General features: G+C 43.4%; 1 protein-coding gene across 8 annotated transcripts in view; it reads right to left on the bottom strand.

Annotated features, from left to right (window-relative positions):
- Window positions 1-26,032, bottom strand: part of ARHGEF7 (Rho guanine nucleotide exchange factor 7) — a 194,765-nt gene that overhangs the window by 151,717 nt on the left and 17,016 nt on the right. For 4 of the 8 annotated variants that reach the window (XM_038392408.2, XM_038392399.2, XM_038392297.2 and 1 more), the window contains exon 2: window positions 10,620-10,706. In XM_038392408.2, coding sequence (XP_038248336.1) covers window positions 10,620-10,706 — 87 coding nt within the window. Of the gene's footprint in view, window positions 1-10,619; window positions 10,707-10,794; window positions 10,830-26,032 lie in introns of those variants that run through there. The other 4 variants (XM_038392370.2, XM_043496566.1, XM_043496147.1 and 1 more) reach the window with 4 other exon arrangements.

Raw genomic sequence — 26,032 nt, 5'->3', positions numbered from 1 at the left:
AGGAGGCAAGTACGGATAGTTAACACAGTAAACCAAGATATCACAGTGCAGGGTCATAACAAGGACAATGTAAAAGAGAGATCAGGAAGAAGTCATTTCTAATTTCTCCGATTTAGAAATCTAGGACAATGATTTGCAAAAGTTCTCTAAAATATCTTAAGTGTGGGTGAAAATAGCCAATGAAGCACGAGGAGATTTTGCATACAGCTACGCATCTGCTTTGTGCATGCACTCATGGTATTTACATGTGAGCAGTAGGCATGCAATTGCACATGCAGGGTTTTGAAAAATCAGATCCATAAACAGGGGACTTTAAAAATCAAGCTTTGCGTTTGTGAAGACTCGTGCAGTATAAGCATTTGCTTTTCCACAGACATAAGATACATCTAGAGTAGCCTGCATACATTCCACACAGCAAATGGCACATGGCCCAATGTTCCATGTACGATGAAGTAATAGGCTACATGCAGTACACCACCTGAAATATTGACTGCTATGCTAACTTCGTTCTGCATTTCACTGACTAAAGCAATACACAGGGCTTTGAAATTTTAAAAGATGATTTCTCCAACTTTGATCTAGTGTGTGTTTACCATTTGTGATGCATATGTTGGTGGATCCCCAAGCTGCTTTTTAGATGATCACATAGCAGGAGTGTCCAGGAGCACTTTTTACCACCTGCACCTAGCTAGGAGATTGTGATAATGTCTTTCACATATGGACCTTTCTTTTGAGATCCAGTACAAAAACTGCATGTAGACAAGCCCTGAATTATAGGCTGCACTTTGCTTTTTTCATCTAATATTCATATTTATGAGTGTTTGTACTTTTAAATAATTTAGGGTATACTATACCTTCTCTCTCATTTTTCTCTCTGCAAGGAAGTCATTCTTTCCTGGAGTCCAGAAATCCAGACTGCTCTGGAGCCAGAAAAATATTGTTTTGAAGATAATAGCAATACAAATAGTTTGGTTACAATCATTTACTGCATTCTGAAATATCTGTTGATTTTCTTTGTGACTAGAGGTTCATTGCATCTAAAATGCAATTTTAACTAAAGTAGTAAAGTGAAACACTGAACTGCCTTGACTAATAAGCAAGTATAGGCCAGACAGATGAACAAGGTAACAGGCACCTTTGAAACAGCAGAGTCCTCCAAGCCAACTAGTTAACTTAAGAGTTAAACTGACCACGTCTACATATTATTTATGACCTCTCAGTTTACAATATCAAAGTCCGCTAGTTAAAATAGCTTCCCAATTTGTAACACTAAGACTCTGTTTACACTACAAAGTTATATTGACTTATATTATGTCAGAATACAGCCAGCAACTTTTGTATACAATTCAGGCATGTGCACCTCAGCTGTTCACATCAGCACTGCATATCCTCACCATAAATGTATGTCTATAGAAAATGCAATGCATTATGGGCAGACATCCCAGCATGCCCCACAGCGCAGTCCTGCACAATGTTTTGTGGAACATTTTTGCACTACTTTGTGGAGTATTAACAATTAGCCCCAGGCTTTCTGGGACTATGGGGTTAAATTCCCATAATGCCACCTTCTCCATCCCATAAAAACTTCATACCTTTTTTAAAATTCCCACAGTCCCGTGCATTGCTTTTCTATCTCTGCCATCTTTTGTAGACGCAGGGACCCTGCAAAGCTCAGCGCAATTCTCAACACTGTTGCTAAATCAGGACATGCTATTATCCTGTATTTGTGAAATTTCAACGAGTACTACTACAGCTTGTGGTAGGATATGGAAAAGATGTCCGATGACTATGGATGCTGATGGATACAGCAGATAAAAATGTCAGGTTGCTACTGGGTTCACAGAGCACTCCACGTGATGGACTGGCTCTTCTGGACCCAAGAAACAAGCACCGATTGGTGGGAATTACATCATGATGAATGCTTAGGATGACAAGCAGTGGCAGCAGAACTTTCGGATGTGAAACACCACATTCCTGGATCTATGCGCCAACTCTCCAGCTGCCAGAACTAGAGCTGCGTTGACAACAGAGAAGAGAGCGGCAATTGCATTCTGGAAGCTTGCAACACCGGATTGCTATTGGTCAGTGAGCAAATCAGTCTGCAGTTGGAAAATCCACAGTAGGGGCTGTTGTCATTCGAGTGTGCCAGGCCATCAAGCATATACTGCCGCATCGGACTGTGATTCTCAGCAATATGCAGGAAACAGAAGATGGATTTGGAGCAAGGGGGCTCCTGAACTGTGGTTGGGTGACAGATGGAATACATGTCCCTATCCTGGCACCACTCCATCTTCCCAGTGAGTACATAAACTGAAAAGAGTACCCTTCCAGGGTTATGCAAGTGCTGGTGGATCACTGGGGGTGCTTACCGTCATCAATGTACACCACATCACACTTAAGATTTAGTTATATACTCAAATTGTGACTACATAAGGCAGTAGATTAGGAAGTTAATTTAGATTTGTACAAATGAAGAGCAGAACTGCAATGTAATGCATATTGTGACAGGGTCAGGCCTGATGGCTACAGGAGAGTGATCCTATTGGATCCCACCCACCCACTGCTAAAAGATCCCCCCACAGCCTAAGAGGGGGAATCTAGAGGACCTGGAAACCAACTGAACACAGGGGACAACTAATAATATAACAGGGACAGGAGTGTGGTCAAAGGGTGAAATGAAGGAAACTGGATGGGGACACCGAGCAGAGAACCCAGGACAGACTACAGGAGAGTGATTGAAGGCAGATACATTAGCCCCAGGTTAAGTAGGTCCCTTTTCCCTGGGTAAGGTAACAGGGAAGGTTCCAGAACAATGAGGAACGTTCTGGAAACAATTAAGGCAGACAGGCTGATTAGAACACTTGCAGCCAATCAAGAAGCTGTCAGAATCAATTAAGACAGGCAGGCTAATCAGGGCACCTGAGTTTAAAAAGGAGCTCACTTCAGTTTGTGGTGTGCGTGCAAGGAAATGGGAGCAAGAAGCTGAGAGTGAGAAGTACAAGCATTATCGGACATCAGAGGAAGGTCCTGTGATAAGAACGAAGGTGGTGTTGGGAGGAGGCCATGGGAAAGTAGCCCACAGAGTTGTAGCTGTCACACAGCTGTTACAGGAGCCACGGTAGACAGCTGCAATCGACAGGGCGCTGGGCTGGAACCCGGAGTAGAGGGCGGGCCCGGGTTCCCCGCAAATCCTCCCAACTTCTGGTCAGACACAGGAGGAGCTGACCTGGACTGCCGGTTCCACCAGAGGGGGAAGGTCTCTGGCCTGTTCCCCGATCAGAGAGACTGCAGGGATTGTTCTTCTTCCTTTTCCCCATGCTGGCCAGTGATAAGGCTAACTGAGTGAACGGCATATCTGAGCCACGAAAGTAGCCAAACTGAGGGCTGCCGTGAACCTCTGAGGTAAGCAAATCCGCCAGTAAGCGCAGGACCCACCAAGACAGAGGAGGAAATTTATCACAATATCCATATGTAGCCAAAGTGTTGTTCTCTTGTTCCAAATCACTTTGGTTCTTTTTCTCGTTGTCTGTCAGGTAGCGTTCTTAATGCCACAACCATACTGTTCATTGGCTAATGCTTTGGCTTCTCTTGCCAGTGTAGCACAGTACTTTCCAGTCTTCTTATTGCTTCTACTATCAACTGTGGATACATAAGCCACCATTAACTCCCACTGGTTCATGATGCACATTACTCCAGCCATCTTGTATTAATCTAACTGCTTTTCCATGTAATTTGTTGTGTGCTTCCACCTTTAAGCCATCAGTTACCGCATCTAACAGTTCACCTGCTACCTGCTTTCGACTGGGTGCTTTGTTGCCTGGCTTTAGGCAACTGATCTATGCTTGAAAAGTTGGCTCAGATTCATAGACTTTAAGGTCAAAAGGGACCACTGTGGTCATCTAGTCTGATCTCCTGCACACTGAAGGCACACTGAACCTCACCCACCCACTCCTGGATCCTCAATAATGGAAAAGGGACTATTAAAGCCATAAAAAAAAATGCTGCAATTTTCAAACCTTTTGTTTCAGTTCAGTTTCCTCCTCGTTTTCTTTGGCTGACCGAGATCCAGCTCTCTTTTGATGTAGTTGGTAATGGCAATGCAGGTATTATCAGTACTTTCATTCGCAGAGACTGACTGTAATACTCACGTACATTTAGCTAAAGTCAGTGGTTCTAATGTCTTTGTTGTTCCACCTTAGAGACTAACAAATTTATTAGAGCATAAGCTTTCGTGAGCTACAGCTCACTTCATCGGATGAAGTGAGCTGTAGCTCACGAAAGCTTATGCTCTAATAAATTTGTTAGTCTCTAAGGTGCCACAAGTACTCCTTTTCTTTTTGCGAATACAGACTAACACGGCTGCTACTCTGAAACCTTTGTTGTTCCACTGCATTTCGCAAAATATTTCCTCATACAGCCTTCCTGCTCATTTTTGCTTTGCAATTTCTGCACGTATGACTCTTTACCATCTTTATTAACCTTCTCAAAATTGGATCAATTGGTTTTGTATCTTTGCTCATGTTGAAATATTTTGATTTGAGTCACTGTACTCACTGAGTTTGGTTGCAGTTACACTCCAGCTAGTCAAATCAAAAGACAGAGCACTGGACTGGGCAGTTAGTTAAGCAGTTTACCTCAAACAGAAACTTCAGCTTCTGAATCTCGGAATTCTCCTTTGTTTACTTAACAAAGAAGGGGAATTCCCAAATTCATGTTTCAGTTGCTGTTTGAGGTAGCTAAGCCAACAGCATAAAGCTCTAGGTTGAAGGTCTTTGTTTTAATCTTACTTCCTTTAATAAAAATTAAAGGGACCATATTACTGCACAAACTAGTATCAAATTGCTAAATATGTGCCAGTAACTTTCGTTAGTATATTCTAATAATTTATTTTTTCCCCAGTTTCAACACTATTTACTAGCACCCTGTCCTAAACTAATTTTTTCCCTGGGGAAAAGAGCAAACCTTGAGCCAATTGATACTATATTGGAGAGCTGTTCTTCCATAAACCCTGGATTAAACTGTTCCCTTAATGAGGTTCCCTGCTCTTGCGACTGGCACAGATTTCTTCCCTACCCCTCTCTCTTTCTCAGATACCAGGCCCTCCAAACACCCCTTAGCAACAGGTTAAGGGACAGTTGGAATGATGGAACCCAGAAATTAAGACACTTCTGGGGAGGACACATGTATTGGTGCAAGAGACAATCATTCTGATCTAAGGCAAAAAGCACCCTGAGAGATGTCACTGGAAAATAATATTACATTGCGACTTGTGACCACCAGCTTCTGAAACCTGTCCGTTGATAGCAAAGTAATATCAACTGCATAGAGTCATTCAGCTCCCAGTGGGGTTGCCACATCCATGTTATTCCAGAATAGAACCTGGGCTGCATAGTGGCTCCTTTGTGGACCTTTTGCAGGAAAAGTGCCAATAAGCAGGTCAGCTTAGAATTGATAAACATTAAGCCTTTTCTCCCCAAATAAAACACGTTAACTAGCACTTTGGGAAACACCCTTAGAGAGGCGGTAAAGCAGTATACCAATAGCATTGTCAGTGGCATGTGAAGCGGAGATATATCGTATGGGAGATTCATGTAATAATGTGTAGACAGGTACTCTTCAGATCTGTTAATAGAGAAATTGAAGTCTTCCTTTGGGGAATTGCTGCTTTGGTGGAATTTAGGTCCTCCATGCTGAACTGTGGCTTCTGGAGGAATGTGTTCAAAACATCTGGTTGAGTGTTCCCGTCTTTGGAATACACGGACAGTAAGAGGAAGATGGAATAGAATCTTTTGCCTTCTTGATTCCTGGGATTCCTTGATTTACCACAGTCTGAAACAGTTATATTGCAGTCTTCATACTTTTGTGTTTCAACTGGTTGGAGGAAGAAGGGGATATCAATAACCTGGGCTCTGTAGTTGCATTTAATTCTGAAGTGCAAATCTGGCTGGGTATATCTCTACCTATGATTTTTTAATTTATTTTAAACATATTATTGATCCAACACTTCAAGACTTCCGGCCACTTGCCCCATATTTGGGGAATCATATAGAGTCAACCTGCATGCTTGAAGAATGCAGATGGTTTTCCTGTAGTACCTCCTCTATCTCTGATGCCATTCAGTATATTAAGTCATCTATTTGGTTCTCTCTCTTGCAATCCTTAGCTGGATCAAGAGTAAAAAGACTTGTAATAGGGTCTATATTTCCTTTTGAGCTACAAAGGCCTCCTTAGTTTTTATTTTAAAAAGTTTATTTTTATTTAAAAGGTTTCCATGACAGCTCTCTCTAGTCACTGAGAAGTCTCCCTCCTGAAGAGCCTGGTTAGCGGTAACCAGTGCCTTCTTTGCCTGGGGATTGGTTTTCCATGGCCTTAGGCAGGGCTGATGTTGTGACACAGAGTTATTATAACTCATTGCTCTTACTGTAAATCCCCTCCCTCAACCGATCTCCCACAACAGCCACTGATAAGGAAACTTTCTCAAAGAATGCTCCCAGACCAGAGATCTTCTGACCTAGAATGGCACTGTGGGCACTAAGGAGTCTGATTATGCATGCGTGACTTTAGCCACGATGTGGAAGAAACAAATGCATGGATTGCTACAGTGGCTTTACTTGCTTATTATTATTTTAAATGCACACTTTCCATTTCTTTAACCAGACTTGAGGGTTGTATGAACTTTTTGGAAGTATAGATCAGTAAATATTTATTTGTGGGTGGACTCACTCCCCTTTTCCGCTTCCTCCCATGCTTCCCCTTTCAGGAGCTCATCTGGAGAAATATAAAGTCCGCACACTGGTTTCAAAATACGTCTTCGCAAACGAAAAACTGATTCTGAGCTTTCTCCTCTAAACTCTGGCTTCAAGTCTAAAAAACCTGCCCTTGCTCCCAAAAAGATTAATATGAGGGGCCCTCTGCAGTTTCTGGGCCCTTTCTTGTCAATTTTAGAACCTTTGCACTGTATTATGGTGAACTGGAAGAGAGTCCTGCACCTCTTGTTCTTTATTTTACTGAAAAAAAACTTGGTGAGCAGAGTCCTATTAGCCTAGCAGGTGTGACATGGCTGACCTACGGCACAGATTTAGAAATTCATTTTCTTTTAGTTTCCTCCCAACCCCCTATGTTTTCTCTTCATGTGGCGTTTACAGATACAAAATAATATGTCCAGAGCACAAAAAAATTAAAACTCCTGCTTGCTTTAAATAGATACAAAAGACGAGTGGGAAATTCACAACTGCACTCCATGAAAGGAAGAGAGTCCAGCGGTTAGGGAACAAACCTAGGATGTGGAAGACTTGGGTTCAATTCCCTCTTTCACCAACTTCCTGTGTTACCTTGGGCTAATCACTTAGTCTTTCTGTAATAGGCATTATAGGCACTGCCCTAATGAGATGTTCAGCTACTGGAAAGAGGAGGAAAACGCTGAATACTTACTACTGTCCATAAACCTAATACTCCACCTTGTTCAACCCCTTCTGGCTGATTAATAAACTTAAAGAGCTTCCATCTCTCTCCCCCTCTATCAGAGGGCTGAGAGGTGGGCAATGGAGCTCTAAACCCTGTCTTTATTAATAACTTTTTCCAAGCTGAAACACAGAAATTAACATGATTCTTGTAAGTTTCATTGATGCCTCAAGGGTTCTGAACAGCAGCAGCAAAACTGACCAGGGGCTTGCTAATTTCATTCTATTTCTGCTTGGCAAAGCTATGAGCAGCACCACAGACACTGTACTGATCTATGGATTAATGAAGACAGCACTGCATTGGTTTACATTCAGAAGCTATTCTTTATAATCATATGGGATAAAAACTTTTTTCCTAAAGAAAGTTTAAATTATACATAGCAATTGTGTGGACCTGCAATAGTTAAGGCAAGCTTTTCAGTCACCAGGGCTAAGGAGACTTTTCAACCCATGGTGATGTCACATGAACTCTAAATTTTTAACATTACTGAAGAAGTCAGAAAGCACCGTGGATTGGTTATACAGCAAACCCTACAAGTGATGTGCAAACATCCTGATAATCCACAATGACAGGAAAGGAAATATAGAAAATGCCCATGATAATTTAGTAAGGTTTTAGATAAAATACTTATTTTTAAAATGTAAGACAGTGGTTCCTTAAGCGTTTATTAAATTCTACATATCAAAAAAAAAATCTCATTGGACTTTTACTGAATAAAATCCTATATGACAAGTCATCATCTAAAAGCAGTTTTTGTAAACAAAATTAATACAACTTGAATTTTATCATTGAAACACTACACACAGGATCTTTTCACCTGCCAAAATAAACTTTATATCTACATGTCAATGAAGCCATAAACAATTCACATCAAGACATGGAACGGAATTTCGGCAACTTTCTGCAAACATCCCTCCCATTCTCTTTTACAAGTAATGAAATAGGACGCTCCCACACTCCTCAAATACTTCTGAGGAGGAAACAAGACAAGAAGTTAGTGTTCTCTTTGTCTATCCAAGATCACAGTTTAAACAACGTGAAACGACACCAAAGGAAATTCTCCTGCTTTAGGAAAGGCACCACAGGGCCTACTCCGAGTCTCTAAATACTGTTTAGAGTCAGATACAATATGATTTCAACTGCTTCTGTAAACTGGCTATGAGCACTCACTTCTAATAAACTCTTAGATTTAAAAACTGTGTACTTACACAGTGTTTTTAATCGCATAGGAGCCTAGGCATTATACACATTTAAATGAATCATGAACTATAGGGCTCTACCCAGTTCATGGTCCATTTTGGTCAATTTCACAGTCAAGCATTTTAAAAACTGTAAATTTCATAATGTCAGTTATTTAAATATTAAATTTCAGGGTGTTGTAATTGTAGGGGTCCTGACCCAAAAAGGACACCAAAAAGGTGTCACAAGGTTACTGTAGGGAGATTGCAGTGCTGCTACCCTTACTTCTGCACTGCTGCTGGCAGCCGTGTTGCCTTCAGAGCTGGGCAGCTGGAGAGCGGTGGTTGCTGGCCGGGAGCCCAGCTCTGAGGGCCCACCTCTGCAGGCAGCAGCACAGAAGTAAGGATGGCATAGTATGGTATTGCCACCCTTAGCTTTGCTGCCTGCAGAACTGGGCCCTCAGTCAGCAGCTGCCACTCTTCGGCCACCTAGCTCTGAAGGCAGCAGCGCAGAAGTAAGGGTGGCATGGTATGGTATTGCCACCCTTACTTCTGTGCTGCTGCTGGTGCGGCTCTGCCTTCAGGGCTGGGTGCCTGGCCAACAGCTGCCGCTCTCCGGCTGCCCATCTGTGAAGGGAGCACAGAAGAATGGCAATATCACAATCCCCCCTAAAATAACCTTGCAACCCCCTGCAACTCCCTTTTGGGTCAGGACCCCCAATTCGAGAAACTCTGGTCTCCCCCAAGATATCTGTATAATATAGGGTAAAAGCACACGAAAGACCAGATTTCACAGGGGGAGACCAAATTGCATGGTCGGTGATGTGTTTTTCATGGCCGTGAATTTGGTAGAACCCTAATTATACACCAAGTTTACCCTATCCACCACTGAACCTCAGCAACCTCTGTGATGGAATGAATACCACAACAGAGCACTCAACTACAATAAATACCTGAGAACAGGAGCAGATCAGGAATTTAAGCAACTCAGTTTGGAGATGAAGTGAGCTGTAACTCACAAAAGCTTATGCTCAAATAAATTGGTTAGTCTCTAAGGTGCCACAAGTACTCCTTTTCTTTTTTCAGTTTGGAGAGTAAATTTAAGTAGGAAAAACAAAACTTGTCAGATCAGAATCTGGCCAGTGGGATCTTGAACGACCACATGAAATCAGAAACTTGATGTAAGGTCTCACCCAAAAACCTCTTCAAAGTGCACTCCAGCATCACGCTGGGTTATTTGTTCAGCATGGACTCAAGAGAAGACAGTAGCACCACCACATTCGTCATCTTTTACAGATCAGTTTTACCCTCAGAGGCTACCATCAGCCCCCACTTCCCCTTACACAAACAGCAACCCTTTTCAGATCACCATTCAATGGCTCATCCACCTCCTGGGGCCACAGACAGCTCCGAGGACCCCAGCAGTAGCTCTAGGAAATCCCCCAGGACCAGAAAATGCCAACCTAGTTCACTTCAGGCATAGGTGCTGCCACTTCAAGCCAGGGTGTGCGGTCCTGCACCCCCTGGCTTGAAGTGGTTTCCATCATATCCAGGGTTTACAGTTTGGTTCAATGACAGGTTTCAGAGTAGCAGCCGTGTTAGTCTGTATTCGCAAGAAGAACAGGAGTACTTGTGGCACCTTAGAGACTAACAAATTTATTAGAGCTTAAGCTTTCGTGAGCTACAGCTCACTTCATCGGATGCATTGAAGTGAGCTGTAGCTCACGAAAGCTTATGCTCTAATAAATTTGTTAGTCTCCGAGGTGCCACAAGTCCTCCTTTTCAGTTTGGTTCAATGGCCCTCAGCACCCTCACTGTACAAATTGCTCCAGCCCCCCTGGAGGCAGGAAAGTTAACCCCAAGAAGGGAAAGGGAACACCCTCTGCAACTTGCCGAGAGGATTCAAGGAGCCCCGAGGAAACCACAAAAGGCTGCGTGCCCAGCCCGGCCCCAAACCCCCCTGCCCTGCCGCAGACTCACCTCCAGGCGGAGGGAGGCGCCGCAGCCGCGCAGGAACTCGCGGATGTTGCTCAGACACTCGCTCTCGGTCCGGGGCTCCGGATAAACCTGCAAGAGAAGAGGCGCTGGGTGAGCCGGCTGCGCTGGGAGCGCGGAGGACCCTGCTGCCCGCCCCGGCTGCTCCTGCCCCACTCACCCCATACAGGGCCGGCGGCTGCTCTGGGGCCGTGGAGGGGCTTTGACCCGGGAAGTAAACACGGAGCCAGGAAATCACGTGCGGGCCGGGGAGGGGCCCAGGAAAGTGCCGGGCCGAGCCCCTCCCCGCACCGCTGTGCAGCGCCGAGTGCTGCTGCCCGGAAGCCAGCGTCTGGGGTCAGCCCGGGGCTTCTCCTCCCAGCCCTGCAGGGATGGGCCGGGGGCACGGCTGCGCTCCCAGCCCTCGGCCTGCGGCGCTAGGCGGACTTCGGAGGCGAGGGTGCAACACGCACAGTATGAATCAGGGACGGAGGCAATCGCGCCGCCGTGGCTGCTTTCATCTAATGGACAAACTCTGCGTGCAAGCACCATCAGCGACTAACCCAGCCGCCCCCTGGGAGCCAGCCAATGCCCAGCACCCTTGCCGGGGGGGGGGGGGGGAGATAACATGCCTCAAACAGATGCATCTAACCGCACCATGTGCTCCCTTTGTTCAAAAGACGGCGACTTTCCCTGAGCCCCGTGGAAAGGAAGTCCTGCCTTGGAAATGATGCTCGGTGCAACACAACTTTCTGTTGTACAGCATTTTTCAAACACACTGAATCGGCAAAGGGAGGGGTTTAGAACCAGATCCTAAAATGAATGCAGCCCCGGCTGTTCTGCGCTTCACTCAGAATGATCACTTATGTAGGTATTACAGTCGTGCCCAGGTAGGACCCACAGGTCCATTGTATTGGAGTGCTATACTAACATATAGTGTAAGGGAGGGTACTTGCCCCCAAAGAGTTTTCAACTAAAGGCCCGCTAGTCCTGCAGTCTGATCCAAACAGGCAAGCCACTGTACCTGTGCAAAGGCCCATTAAGTTGAATGGAAGTCCCACTGAAATCAAAGGAATCCATACAAGTGTAGCAGTCTGGCCCCTTGGATTAGATTGCAGGATTGGTGCCTAAATTTAGACACAAGTGGACGTAACAAAGCAAGTGAAGACAAGGGTAACAGTGATAGCAATGTGTGACAACAAAGAGTAGATTTGCATGATCTTTATCGTTTTCAGTAACGGACGATAAAAAAATGCAGAGTATACAATAAAAAAAGTAAAGAGATAATAGTGACCACATGAAAAACTCATTGTACCATTAAACGTCTTTACCTGTAAGTTAAAAAGACCATATTTTAAATCATGTCTGCTACCATGTCCAATCCTGCAAGATGCTGAGCACCACCATCTCCCACCGAAGTCAATGAAAGCTGAACTCAAGGGGAGAGGAGAGCGATCAACACCTCTCAAGAGGTGCTCAGTACCTTGTAGGAGCAAGTCCTTAATTTCTGAAGACCAAGACCTGGAAATCCCAATCCCAATCCCTTCGCTGGCTCAGAACCAAACCAATATCCAAAATTCTGACATTTAAAAAAAATGAAATACTTTTCATAATTCAAACATCAATTAAGAATGCAATCTAATTTCAGGGAACATAGTGGGTATCACACTATGGGATGTAGTCTGCTCTTTGTTGTGTATGCAGTGCTCCCTTTGACTCCAATTTGCACTTCAAAATCAATCCGTATGTGAGAGGAGAATGTGGCCCTATGCCTTAAAATCATGAGTGGAAATCCCAAGAAAAACTTGATAGTAAAGCGTCATATCTGCTTTACTAGTTATCAAAAAGCTAACACTAGACAGTGGAATTTAACAGTGATTATTAACTAACTTTCTTTGCTCATAGTCTACGAGACATGTGATTTCTTAATAGTCCACTGCAAAGAAGGAAGCTTGCAAAGGGGAAAGACTTGATTGAAATAAAGATTTTTTTTAAAACAGAAGTGTCTGTGCTCCACAGCCAATTATCACTTATTACACCACCCTTACTCATACAGTGGTAGCTTAGGTTTCAGAGTAGCAGCCGTGTTAGTCTGTATTTGCAAAAAGAAAAGGAGTACTTGTGGCACCTTAGAGACTAACAGACTAGCTTAGGCACAGTCCTGCAAATGCTTAAGTACATGGATACCTCCACACATGTAAGCAGTCCCATTAGCTTCAATAGGACAACTCACATGAGTAAAGTTCTGCATGTGCTTAAATGTTCGCAGTACCAGGACCTTACTTCACAAATAATTCTATTGATTTCACTGGAAAAATGTACCAAGTAAGATACTGCTCAGCTTGAGTAAGGATGGGCAGAATTGGGCCCTGAATACATATCTCTATTTGGGAGGGAAAATATTGTATGGTACTGCAACATAAATGGGAGTTGAGGGGGCTCAGCACCATAAAGAATTGCCCATTGGATTATAAACGACTTTAGGCAGCGACTTTTTAAAAAAAAAATTAAGTCATCTGTGTATGTCATGCATGCTTATGGCACTAGAGACACAAGTATAATTCTTCCATTATACAGTACTTGGTTTCCCTTGGAATATTTAACTCCTGAAATGCTGACATCAAGTTCTTTTGGGAAGGGACTGTGCCTTCCCATATGTTTGTACAGTGCCAAGGACATTTTGGGCTCTATGCTTATTTAAATAAAAGTCAATAAAAATGGATGACTTGCTTGAATCAGGAAAATTTGAATTATTAGAAATACTTAGTCACAATCAGCTTCCAGATTTAAAGTTTAGATTGTAGCGAAGTCTGCCTCCAATTGGGGAATGACCATAAAAAATAACCGATGCCAACACCTTTAGATCAGGATCCAAGTGACATGAAGCAGGCCAATTTAAGGTTTAAACCACGCATTAAATCTTTAAGGAATTCTACATCTAAACTTCAGCACTCTAAGATCTAAGCCCTTGAAGATCTTTAAAATATAGGGCCTGTAAAAACGTAAGGAAGGTGCTTAAACTATTGTTTTTCCTAATACTCTATTAGACATGATTGCCTGCTTAATGTTTTTACTTTCATGTTTGCTCATCTTTCAGCAATCAAGGGTTTTAGTGTTTCTGTATCACATTCACTGAGTATATTCTATATCTATTGAAAATCAAAAATACAATTTAAAAACAAGAACATTTAGTGTTTCTGTATAACATTCACTGAGTATATTCTATATCTATTGAAAATCAAAAATACAATTTAAAAACAAGCACACTCAGAAGTAGTCTTGTCCATGGATTATTTAAAACATGGATAGGAAAGAGCTGAAATAAATAGCCAATTCTAGGCATGAAAGGAGGCCAACAATGGGCTGCCTTACCAATCATTAAGAAAGATGTTGTTCAGATACATTCACTAATTATCTAGAAGATAGGAGGCATAACAGAGGCAGCAAAATAGGTTCATGACTCAAAATTATTTAGCTTAATAAAGAAACTCAGCAAGTAATTCTTTGGAAAAGGAAACAATGGTAGAAGAAAATGCCTGAAAAGGTTCATTAAGTAAATCCCTCTTGCATTAGTGGACTGTTTATTATATCTCCTAATTGTTTTGCTTCATTTACTTTTGGACATCTCTAATGACAGTGCCTCAAACTCCCTCAGCAAATTATTCCATCACCCAATGGTTAGACTATGTTTCCTAAAGTCTACCTTTTCCTTTTCTCTCCTATGTCTATGCTCTGTATTGTGCAATCTTAAATATTTTCTTCTCCATGTTATCTTTCAAGTATTTATAGATTGATCATATTCCCCCTGGGTCTTTTCTCTAAAATGTATACATATTAAATTCCCTTAATCTCTCTTCATAGTTTGTATTTTCTAATCCCTTTATCTAGGGTAACCATATGTTCCATTTTGGCTGGGACAGTCCTTTTTTTAAACCCCATCCTGGCCATCCTGACTTTTTTTTGGCAAAAGTGGGTATTTGTCCAGTTTGCTCTTGCCAAGTTGGCAAGTGGCTTGGGCCAGCCCTGCATGGGGCTCTGGCAAGCAGCTGAGGCCGACCCTGCATGGGGGAAGGGAGTCTTGGACAAGTGGCTAGGGATAACCCTGTGCAGTGGGAGGGGAGGAAGGGAGGCCTGGGCTAGCCCCACACAGTATTCCATTTTCCCTCTGGGAAATATGGTCACCCTACCTTTATCATTTCTTACATCCTCCTCTAGATTGTCTCCATTTTATCATAATCTCTTTTCATAATGAGGAACCCCCAAAACTATGCACAGTGCAAAAATAAGAATGACATGTAACCAGTCACTATAAATCCAAGTTTCTCTCATCAGAAACAAATTCCTTGTCCACCAAGTGATTCTTGTCTTGTGACTCAATCATGTTTATCTCTTTAACAAGCAATAATCCTTATTCCTAGGCCCTCAACTAGCTAAATACAGGATTCGGGAGTTTTAAAGTACTAACCCTGTGTAGCTGGCCCAGAAGTCATAGACATTATCTCATAGGTAGCTGCAGTATCTGGTAACAGGACAAACAAAGAGCTCAAAAAGGATGCCATCAAATATGATGGGATGGAGACAACTGCCAATCAAGGCTTTGCAAAAATGGCAAGAAGAAAGGTAGTTAATAAACCCTGGCAAATCTTTAAAAAGGCAGTTCCTTCTCTCTCAAAAAAGGGAGTACATTTCAAAGCCCTGCTTTACTGTTTGTCAGATCAATGGCACAAACATAGATTCAATTTTCTCAGCTGCATTGGCAGAACTACCTTTGCATCTGCCAGGAAATAAAAGCATCTGAGCAAATGATCAGAGAATCTAATATATCCAGGTCTTTCTCTCCTAATAGAGTTCAACAGACAAGACTAAAGAGGCTAAAAATAGAAGCAACGACACCCAGTTATTACTCAGGGAATTCTTAAAACTGTGTGAAGATCCTTGCAATCTTCTTCAACAAATGGCTTAGAAACAGTGTAACACAAGGAATAAACTCAGAGAACTGTGGATATAATTTCAAAATGCATTAGGTAACATCCCTTCCAAGAAGCTATAGGAAACTTGGAAACTTTAACTCTCACACTCAGAAGTAGTCGTCCATGGATTATTTAAAACATGGATAGAAAGAGCTGAAATAAATAGCCAATTCTGGGCATGAAAGGAGGCCAACAATGGGCTGCCTTACCAATCATTAAGAAAGACGTTGTTCAGATACATTCACTAATTATCTAGAAGATAGGAGGCATAACAGAGGCAGCAAAATAGGTTCATGACTCAAAATTATTTAGGTTAATAAAGAATCAATACTGTGTACACCTAGTCTGAGAAAAAAACATGTTTGTAATTCTGTTTTCGCATCCCCGCTCCCTCCCCACTTTTGCCTATTGGATTATTCCCATCTGTTATAATCAAGGGACTATCTTTTCACTACATGTTTGTAGAACACCTACCAAATGGGGCCCCTGTTTCCTGACTGGGGCTTGTAAGTATTACAGTAATACAAATAACAAAGAATAGTAATAATTAGAAACTACAGGAATGCCAGAAGGATCTAACAAATATTTAAGTAGGAATTGGGGCTACACAAAGGAATTCAAAGAGATAAGTGCAAGGTAAAACTTGTAGCAGGTGCAGCATGAACAATTTAAACCATACAGTGGGTTCTGATTAAGTGTTAATCGCTCAGAAATTATTATGGATAGTTCAATGAGGATTTTTGCTGGATGCACGGCACTGATCAAGAAGTGAACAAAAGTTTAGTATGAAGAAGATGGAAAGTAATGTGATAAGTAATAGAATACTACATGATATATATAAACGGTACATCTTCACCTTAAACTGAATATTACATTCAGTTTATTGAATCTACATCTATGCTTTTCAGACAAAAAAAAATCATCTAAAAGGACACAAAAGAGATAGATAATATTCAAAGTAGGCATGGTAGAGTTTCCATGCATGAAGAAACTGAATACATTACAATTATTTAATTTGGAAGGTGGAACAGTAAGGGGAGCTGTGGCAGAGGTGTAGAAAACTATTATATTTACAAAATGGAAAGAAAGCACTCTCATTTTAGTGAATGAACATTAGAAATTGTAATGAATATCTTCCTGAAGGCCCACTTCTTACTTTTTCTGCTATACCTATGAATAACCAAGTCATCTACTTATTTTATTTATTTATCTTATGAGCAAACTGCTTATTTATAGGGCTGTCAATTAATCACAGTTAACTCACGCAATTAACTAAAAAAAAATTAATCGTGATTAATCACAGTTTTAATCACACTTTTAAACAACAGAATACCAATTGAAATGTATTAAATATTTTTAGATTTTTTCTACATTTTCAAATATATTGATTTCAATTACAACACAAAATACAAAGTGTATAGTGCTTACTTTATATTATTTTTATTACAAATATTCGCACTAAAAATTATAAACAAAAGAAATAGTATTTTTAATTCACCTCATACAAGTACTGTAATGCAATCTCTTTATCATGAAAGTGCAACTTATAAATGTAGATTTTTTTTGTTACATAACTGCACTCAAAAACAGAACACTGTAAAACTTTAGAGCCTACAAGTCCACTCAGTCCTACTTTTTGTTCAGCCAATCGCTAAGACAAACAAGTTTGTTTACATTTACAGGAGATAATGCTGCCCACTTCTTATTTACAATGTCACCAGAAAGTGAGAACAGGCATTCACGTGGGACTTTTGTAGCTGGCATTGCTAGGTATTTACTTGTCCTATATGCCAAACATTCGTGTGCCCCTTCATGATTTGGCCACCATTCCAAAGGACATGCTTCCATGCTGATGACGGATTCTGCTTGATAATGATACAAAGCAGTGCAGACTGATGCATGTTCATTCACTCTTCCAGGAATGGAGCCTGCCACCCCGGGGCATGAGCTGCCTGCTGCCCTTGGTAAGCCACTTTCTTCCCCGGATGGGAGGAAGTTTGTGGCCAGGGCCTGTTATGTGACTCCCCAGGAGAAGGGGAGCACAGAAAAAAAAGTTTGGGAGCCTCAGCTCTACGGTAACTATTGTAGCTGTATTAGCCTCTTGCCTGCTCCTGCGCCCATGCTCTGCAGGGATCAATGCTTATGAATCTACACAGTAGCAGATACTCCAGCATGGCACCCCCAGGCTTTCCTAGTCCACCAGTGACTGCTGCACAGGGTCATGTAGGGAGCACTCCATTGAGCTGAGCTGGAGAGACACCCTTCCCCATCAGGGAGGAGGAAGCAGCACCTGCTTCTTGGAAGGTTTCAGAAAAGAATTAGACTCTTGCAGTATAGTAATAATAATAGCATCTGCAGCTACAGTTAAAGTGCCAGATCCTTGGCTGTTGTAAATCAGCAACATACAGCATCTGAAGGCCTGGTCCAAAAACTACAAGGGCTATCCATCCTCTTGCCATTGACTTCAACTGGCTTTGAACCAGCCCTTATATGTGTAATTATTTTTTTAAAAATGTAGGTTGGGGTTTTCAGTGGGATACAAGTTGGCTAGGCACCCAACTTCCACTGACTTTTCACAGGAATTGGGCACCAACTCCTTTAGGCTCCTTTGAAAAATCCCACCCTAATTCATTAATTTTTACAAATAGTGTACTTAACAATTAGTTCTCTTTTCAAATGAAAGGTTTCAGAGTAGCAGCCGTGTTAGTCTGTATTCGCAAAAAGAAAAGGAGTACTTGTGGCACCTTAGAGACTAACAAATTTATTAGAGCATAAGCTTTCGTGAGCTACAAGTGAGCTGTAGCTCACGAAAGCTTAAGCTCTAATAAATTTGTTAGTCTCTAAGGTGCCACAAGTACTCCTTTTCTTTTTTCAAATGAAGTGTCTTACCGCATCTTATGGATAAAACTATATTGCATCTGTAGTGCTGTAGTTCTTTAGCACTGATTTTTAGTGATCTGGAAAGTATATAAGAACATGTGTGTACACAGAGTTTGCAGAGATACTGTGTGTATCAGACATGCAGCAATAATTGTGTGCTGCATACTTGCACTTCTCTGTAAGGGAAAGCTCTGAAAATTTAGGCTCAAGCACAGCCAGTGTAAATAGTGAAAAACTAAGTTATAATAACATTAGTAAATTAGAGATAGACACTACCATTTCACTAAAAACTCCAATGCACTTCTGTGCCAGCCTTAAAAGCTTGATTCCTTGGGGCTTGCTCAGAAATTGGACCAGTTTTTAATTTAATCTGATGCATGAAAATTATACTTTAAGACTGACACAGCATCTTGAACTCACCTTGTTAATTTCCACCCATGCTAACATTAATCAATATTCAGAAAAAAATCTATATACTGTGCAATAAGTAAAATACTGTGTTTCAATACCTGTTTCACAGCCTGATCCAAATCCCACTGAAATCAATGGAAAGTCTCCCATTGACTTTAGTGGGCTTTGGTTCAAGCCCTTAAACATAACAGAATGAGCTAAAGATGCCATGACAGCTTTAGCTAATAACATATTTGTTTTCATTTGTTTCCATATATGTTCATATTATACACAAAGGTACATTAAAAGACTGTTATTTAAGTTGCAAAGTCAAGCTCTTGAAAGTTAGTAAATATAACATTTATAGGTTTCATAGTAGCAGCCGTGTTAGTCTGTATTCGAAAAAAGAAAAGGAGTACTTGTGGCACCTTAGAGACTAACTAAGTCTCTAAGGTGCCACAAGTACTCCTTTTCTTATAACATTTATAGTTGCCTATGCAACTTTAATTCTGCCCCATTGTGGTTCCAACCTGTGTACTGAGGCAGGGGTCCTGTGAAAAAATTAGTATGTGATTGTATAATTGATTGTATCTTAATGCCTACACACAAGGGAGTCAAATTAAGGTTGCCCCGGCAACTTTTATCATTACATTTCCTAACTTTCAAATGTTTGACTTTGCAACCGAAATAACTTTTACATTGTAATTTTCTAAATGTATGGATTTTTTATTTTGCACAGCTGTCAGAAATCCCCACCCTGAATCATCAGCAGGGTCTGAATCCTAACATCCTTCAGCATTATAGCACAGACTGCTACTACTTGAGCTCTAAGGACTAACATTAGATGCCAGCTGATAAAGGTTTACTTTTCCAGAGCTGGCAGGTGAGGAGCGAAGTTGATGGTTTGCTGCTCCAGGGGTGGTTGAAGGGAACCCAGCCTGTCTCTACCAGACCAGAAGTTGAGGGAGCTCTTACCCCCTGTGGTGCTTCCATGGAGTGGGTGATAAATGGGGCAGTGGAGCCATGACCAAGGTGTTGGGGTTTATTGAGCAGGAGAGCCCAGCCCAGGTATCTTCCCTGCCGGCGCCTCTCCCCCCACTAGCAACACGTTGGTGTTCCCTCTACAGTGTGTGCTGCTGCTGCTGCTTTGGTGGTAGCATAAGCCCAGCCTTAGAGCGTTCAATGATTTAGGCAGGCTGACAACATTTTTCTGAGGAACAGAAGGAGAGAAGGAAAATGGTAATTGTTAATATTTTATATCTCAGCCAAATCTGAATGGAATGTCACAGGACAAAGAAAAGGCACTTACATAGCCTGGGGAGATTCCCCCTGCTGCAGAGTGGATTTGATTTAAATCAAATTGATTTAAATCATGGTTTAAATCACTAGTCATGAAGACTCAATTTAATCATGGTTTTCTACATAAAAGTGCATTCATGTTGGTTGTTATAACCTTAATATATATTCTTCACAACTCAGAGATAGATGTAGATTTCATTTTTAGAAGATACACAGTATACATTTTTAAACAGTGATTTATTTTGAAAACTTTTCAGATTAGTTTTACAACTATATCAGAAAATGAATAAGTGTTTGCTTATTTCATTTATCAAAGATAATTGAAGGAGATATTTATGAAGTCATAGGAAGGTGAATTATCTCCAATTCAACAGTTTAATCATTAATATTTGGAGGATTTTCTTGCCATACTCTATTAGGAGGAGAACATCACCAGACAGACATTTACATTGTTTTATTTACCTAAAACAACAACGTTAAGTACTCTGGATTTTTTTCTTCAACAGCAAATATATAATATTTTAAGAAAACAAGCATATGTCCCTCGCTTCTCACATTTATCTCCAGACTTCTTCTCCTTGTCCAGATCTATTCCACCCCCAACAATCTTCTATTCATTGAACTTTTTGAAACTTTGCACTTTTAGAGAGAGGTAAGGGATTGACTCTATGTACATAAATTTGCAAAGGGACAGTAGAGTTGAGGTTTGTTATCTCTCTCTCTATTATTTATTTATTTAAAACATTTTTGCCATTAACAAGCATGTTACTTTTGGAGACAAATCCACAGTTTGAGAACTGCAGAACGAAGCATCTCTGATCGTATCTTCTAGACTGAGCACTGAGTCACTGGGTAGTATGACAGGGTCGGACCAGATGGCTATAGGAGAGTAATAGAAGGCAGATATATTAGCCCCAGGCTAAGTAGGTTCCTTTTCCCTGGGTAAGGTAACAGGGAAGGTTCTAGAACAATTAGGAACCTTCTGGAGACAATTAAGGCAGGCTAATCAGGGCACCTGGGTTTTAAAAAGGAGCTCACTTCAGTCTGTGGTGTGTGTGGGTGGGTGAGTGAGTGAGGGAGGGTGAGGGTGAGGAGCTGGGAGCAAGAGGCACTAGGAGCTGAGAATGAGAACGCGGACTGTTGGAGGACTGAGGTGTATAAGCATTATTGGACACCAGGAGGAAGGTGAGGATAAAGAAGGTGTTGGGAGGAGGCCATGGGGAAGTAGCCCAGGGAGTTGTAGCTGTTGTACAGCTGTTCCAGGAGGCACTCTAGACAGCTGCATTCCACAGGGCCCTGGGCTGGAACCCGGAGTAGAAGGCGGGCCCGGGTTCCCCCCAAATCCTCCCAACTCCTCGTCAGACACAGGAGTCGACCTGGACTGTGGGTTCAGAAAAACGGCCAAGCTGAGGGCTGCCGTGAAGCTCCAAGGCGAGCAAATCTGCCAATAAGCGCAAGACCTACCAAGGTAGCACAGGAACTTTGTCACAACTGGTATCAGAAGTGGGTTTTGGTGTCCACAGCGCGGCGGAAGAAGGAGGGTGTTTGGAAGGGGAAAAAAAAAAGGGAAGAGGATCTATTTTTATTTTTTTCACCACAATGGAGGAGGTAGTGCAGGCACCGATACGAGCCACGGCTGCCCAGCAGGAGACTACTTGTGTCCGGGCAGCTGCCCAACAGGAGGCAGTGGGGCTGCAGCAAGCTGCAGCAACTAATCGCATGCTGATGGACCAGGCTGCTCAAGACCGGGCTATGTTGCGGGAACTGGTAAACCAAGTAAAGGCCCTTACAGAGCTGAACTGCGGCCATGATAGGACGCAGATCATGCGGGCCAGCAATTGGCCGCAGAAAATGATGCGGGAGGATGATGTAGAGACGTACCTCCTGGCCTTTGAGAGGACAGCCCTGCGGGAGGCTTGGCCCCGAGAACAGTGATCTGGCATCCTTGCTCCATTCCTGTGTGGGGAAGGCCTACTATGATTTGCCTGAAGAGGCTGCGGCAGACTACCCCCAGCTGAAAGCAAAGATCCTGGCCAGATCTGGGGTAACTACCGCAGTGCAGGCCCAGCAATATCATGAGTGGAGGTACCAGGAAAACAAAACCCCACGGTCCAAATTATATGACCTTATCCATCTCGCACGAAAGTGGTTACAAACTGAGTCCCGGAGTCCAGAGGAGATACTAGAGGTTCTGGCCATCGACCGGTACATGAGAGGACTACCGCCAGACCTTCGTCCCTGGGTAAACCAGAATGAACCCTCCACCAACGACGAGGTTGTTGTGCTGGTAGAAAGGCAAAGGACGGTGAGGGAGCTGACCCGACCAGTTAAGGAAGAAGCATCCCGGGTTAAACTAGCAGCACCAAGCCCTAGAGCTCGGGTGACTGGGCCACCAGGAGAAACCAGGTGGAAAAAGAGAGGGGCTGAAGGCCCACCAGTAGCCACAAAGAGTCAGAGCACTGAGGGCGAAGAGGATCGTGATGTTAAATACCCAAAGCAAGAGACCGGGGAATGCTTAGGGCTCCATACAGATGTTACGCCTGTGGGGAGTGGGCACACATAGCTGCACAGTGTCCCAATGCCGAGGAGCCTATGCAGTGTAACCTGGGGAACTGGGCAGACCCATGCTCCCTAATCCACCTTGTGGGGGTCTCACTAACCCCACATATGTACAGAAGACCAGTGAAGCTAAATGGGGTGGAGACCACAGCACTGGTTGATTCGGGGAGTGCTATCACGCTTGTCTCGGGGAAGCTCGTGAAGCATAGTCAGCTGCTGTGGCTAAGCGTATGGGGATAACATGCGTCCATGGGACAGTTGGTTATTACCCCACCATCCCAGTAAAAATAGAGATTCAGGGGAACACTACTGAGTTAGCAGCAGGTGTAGTTCCTAAACTCCCATACCCAGTGCTGATAGGGAGGGACTTCCCAGGGTTTGGAGACTTACTCCCGGTAGGGGAATTGGAGAAAGGGGGAAGCCCTGAAAGTAGTGAGGCATCCACAGTAGACTGTCAACCCCTAACCTTCTCTGAAATATCCCCAGATTTGTTCTCCACTCCCAGACAGCGTAGAAAGACGAAAAGGGAAAGAAGGGCAGCTAAGGCCTTGGGAACCCGAATACTGGCTCAAAGCCACAGGGTTGCTCTCGTAGGTAGGCAGACCCGAGCAGCTGAAAAGGAGGTCACCCAGGAGGGAGAAGCACCCGAGTCTGACCCGTACCGTAACGCCTCTGAACCAGTAGAGGCAACAGAGATTGGCTCCCTAGATCTCGGGCAGATTAGCCCCGGGAGAGGAAATTTTGGATGGGACCAGGCTGAAGACCCAAGGTACGACAACATTAGGAAGGAGGTGACCGAAATAGATGGGGTCCCTGTGGAAGGGAAAACCCAGGGACCAGGACCCTACTTCATAATGAAGAAGAATCTCTTATACTGGGTTGCACCAGTACAGGGGCAGAAGGTACAGCAGATTCTAGTACCTCAAAAATACCAGAATGCTGAATTAAGTCTGGCCCACAGTCATCTTTTTTGGGGGCATCTGGGGTAGAGAAGACCCTGGCACGGGTCCTGCAATGATTCTTCTGGCCCGGAGTACATGAAGAAGTGCAGAGGTACTGTGCATCCTGCCCGGAGTGTCAGCTGCACAGTCCCCATCCCCACTTGAGGGCACCTTTAGTACCCCTTCCCATCATAGAGGTCCCCTTCGAGCGAATAGCCATGGATCTAGTGGGACCTCTGGAGAAGACAGCCCAGGGCCACCAATATATATTTGTCATTCTGGATTACACTACTTGCTACCCAGAAGCCGTCTCCCTGAGGAACACTGCCTCTAAAACGATAGCTAAAGAGCTGGTGGGGATCTTTGCCCAAGTGGGCTACCAAAGAAGATATTAACAGACCAAGGTACCCCATTTATGTCGAAGCTAATGAAGGACCTCTGTACACTGCTCCATATACATACCCTGAGAACTTCAGTCTATCATCCACAGACCGATGGGCTGGTAGAAAGGTTTACCTTTCGAACCCTCAAGGCAATGATAAGGAAAGTGGTAAGTCAAGACGGGAAGGACTGGGACACCCTACTACCCTACCTTATGTTTCCAATCCGGGAGGTATCTCAGGCCTCAACTGGATTTTCCCCCTTTGAATTATTATACGGACTCCAACCCCGTGGCATACTAGATATTGCAAAAGAAATCTGGGAAGAGGAACCAATGAGGGGAGAAATATAATTGACCATGTGTTGCAGATGCGAGAATGGATAGCCTGGCTCACCCCTATTGTACGGGAACATTTGGAAAAGGCGCAGGAGGCCCAGCGAACTCATTACAATCGCCATGGAAAAGTTTGATGGTTCCAACCAAGGGACTGGGTGAAGGTGTTGATACCCACGGCAGAAAGCAAGCTTTGGGCCCAATGGCAGGGGCCCTATGAGGTGGTTGAACCTGGGGGGGAAGTAACCTACAAGGTGCGGCAGCCAGGGCCCTGGAAACAAGAACAAATTTATCACATTAACCTCTTAAAGTCTTGGCACCAACGAGAGGCATGTGTAGTGGCCCAAGAGACCCCGATCCAGGGAAATAATATGCAGGAGCAGATCAGGATATCCACTGATCTGACACCAAACCAGAAGAAGGAGGTAACTGAGATGATCAACTGATACCAGGACATGTTTTCAACCAAACCAGGCCGGACCACTGAAGCATATCACCACATTATCACAGACCCTGGGGCAAAGGTAACTTTAAGGCCCTATCGGGTCCCAGCAACAAAAAGGGAGGAGATCAAGGCAGAGGTAAAAAGGATGCCGGAGCTGGGAGTCATCGAAGAGTCCCACAGGCAGTGGTCAAGCCCGATAGCGTTGGTGCCCAAACCCTATGGCACCACTAGGTTTTGTAACGACTTTCGCCAGCTGAATGAGATATCCAAATGCGATGCATACTGCATACCCCCCAGATCGATGAGTTAGTTGACCGCCTGGGTAATGTCTGATTTTTGACCACCCTTCATTTAACAAAGGGATACTGGCAGATTCCTCTTGCCAAAGATGCGAAACAAAAGATGGCATTCTCTACACCAGAGGGTCTGTTTCAATATACTGGTCTTCCTTTTAGACTGCATGGGGCACCTGCCACCTTTCAGCGTCTTATGGACAAGCTCCTACGGCCCCATACCAGTTATGCAGCGGCATACCTGGATGATGTGATTATTCACACCCCCGACTGGGAAACCCACTTAGGAAGGGTGGAAGTGGTTCTGGACATGCTAAGACAGGCTGGCCTCACAGCCACCCAGCCAAGTGTGCTACAGGGCTAGCCGAGGCTAAATACCTTGGTTACATTGTAGGAAGGGGCATGGTCAAGCCCCAACTAAACAAACTAGAGGCTATACAAAATTGGCCCCTGCCGAATCGGAAAAAGCAAGTCCGGGCATTCCTGGGTGTGGTGGGGTACTACCGACGATTTATTCCCCATTTTGCTACCACAGCGAGTCCCATGACAGACCTGATAAAAACCCGGGGTCCAGACATGGTGAAGTGGACAGATGCCGCAGAGAAAGCATTCGTGGATCTACAGACAGCCCTCTGCAGTAACCCCGTGCTTATAGCCCCAGACTTCAACAAAGAATTCATTTTACAAACAAATGCATCTGAAGTAGGATTGGGAGCTGCCCTATCACAGATGGTCGGAGATGAAGAACTCCCAATCCTCTACCTCTGCAGGAAACTCCTGCCAAGAGAGCAGAACTATGCCGTGGTTGAAAGAGAGTGCCTAGCTGTGAAATGGGCCATGGAAACACTACGTTATTACCTTCTGGGACGACGGTTTACCCTTGTGACCCACCATGCACCTCTCCAGTGGATGCAGCGAAATAAAGAG

This window comes from Dermochelys coriacea, chromosome 1 (genome assembly GCF_009764565.3).
Source record: "Dermochelys coriacea isolate rDerCor1 chromosome 1, rDerCor1.pri.v4, whole genome shotgun sequence".
Taxonomy (NCBI): Eukaryota; Metazoa; Chordata; order Testudines; family Dermochelyidae; genus Dermochelys; species Dermochelys coriacea.
Note: the sequence above shows the minus strand (reverse complement) of the source record. Positions and strands in the feature narration are given on the sequence as shown.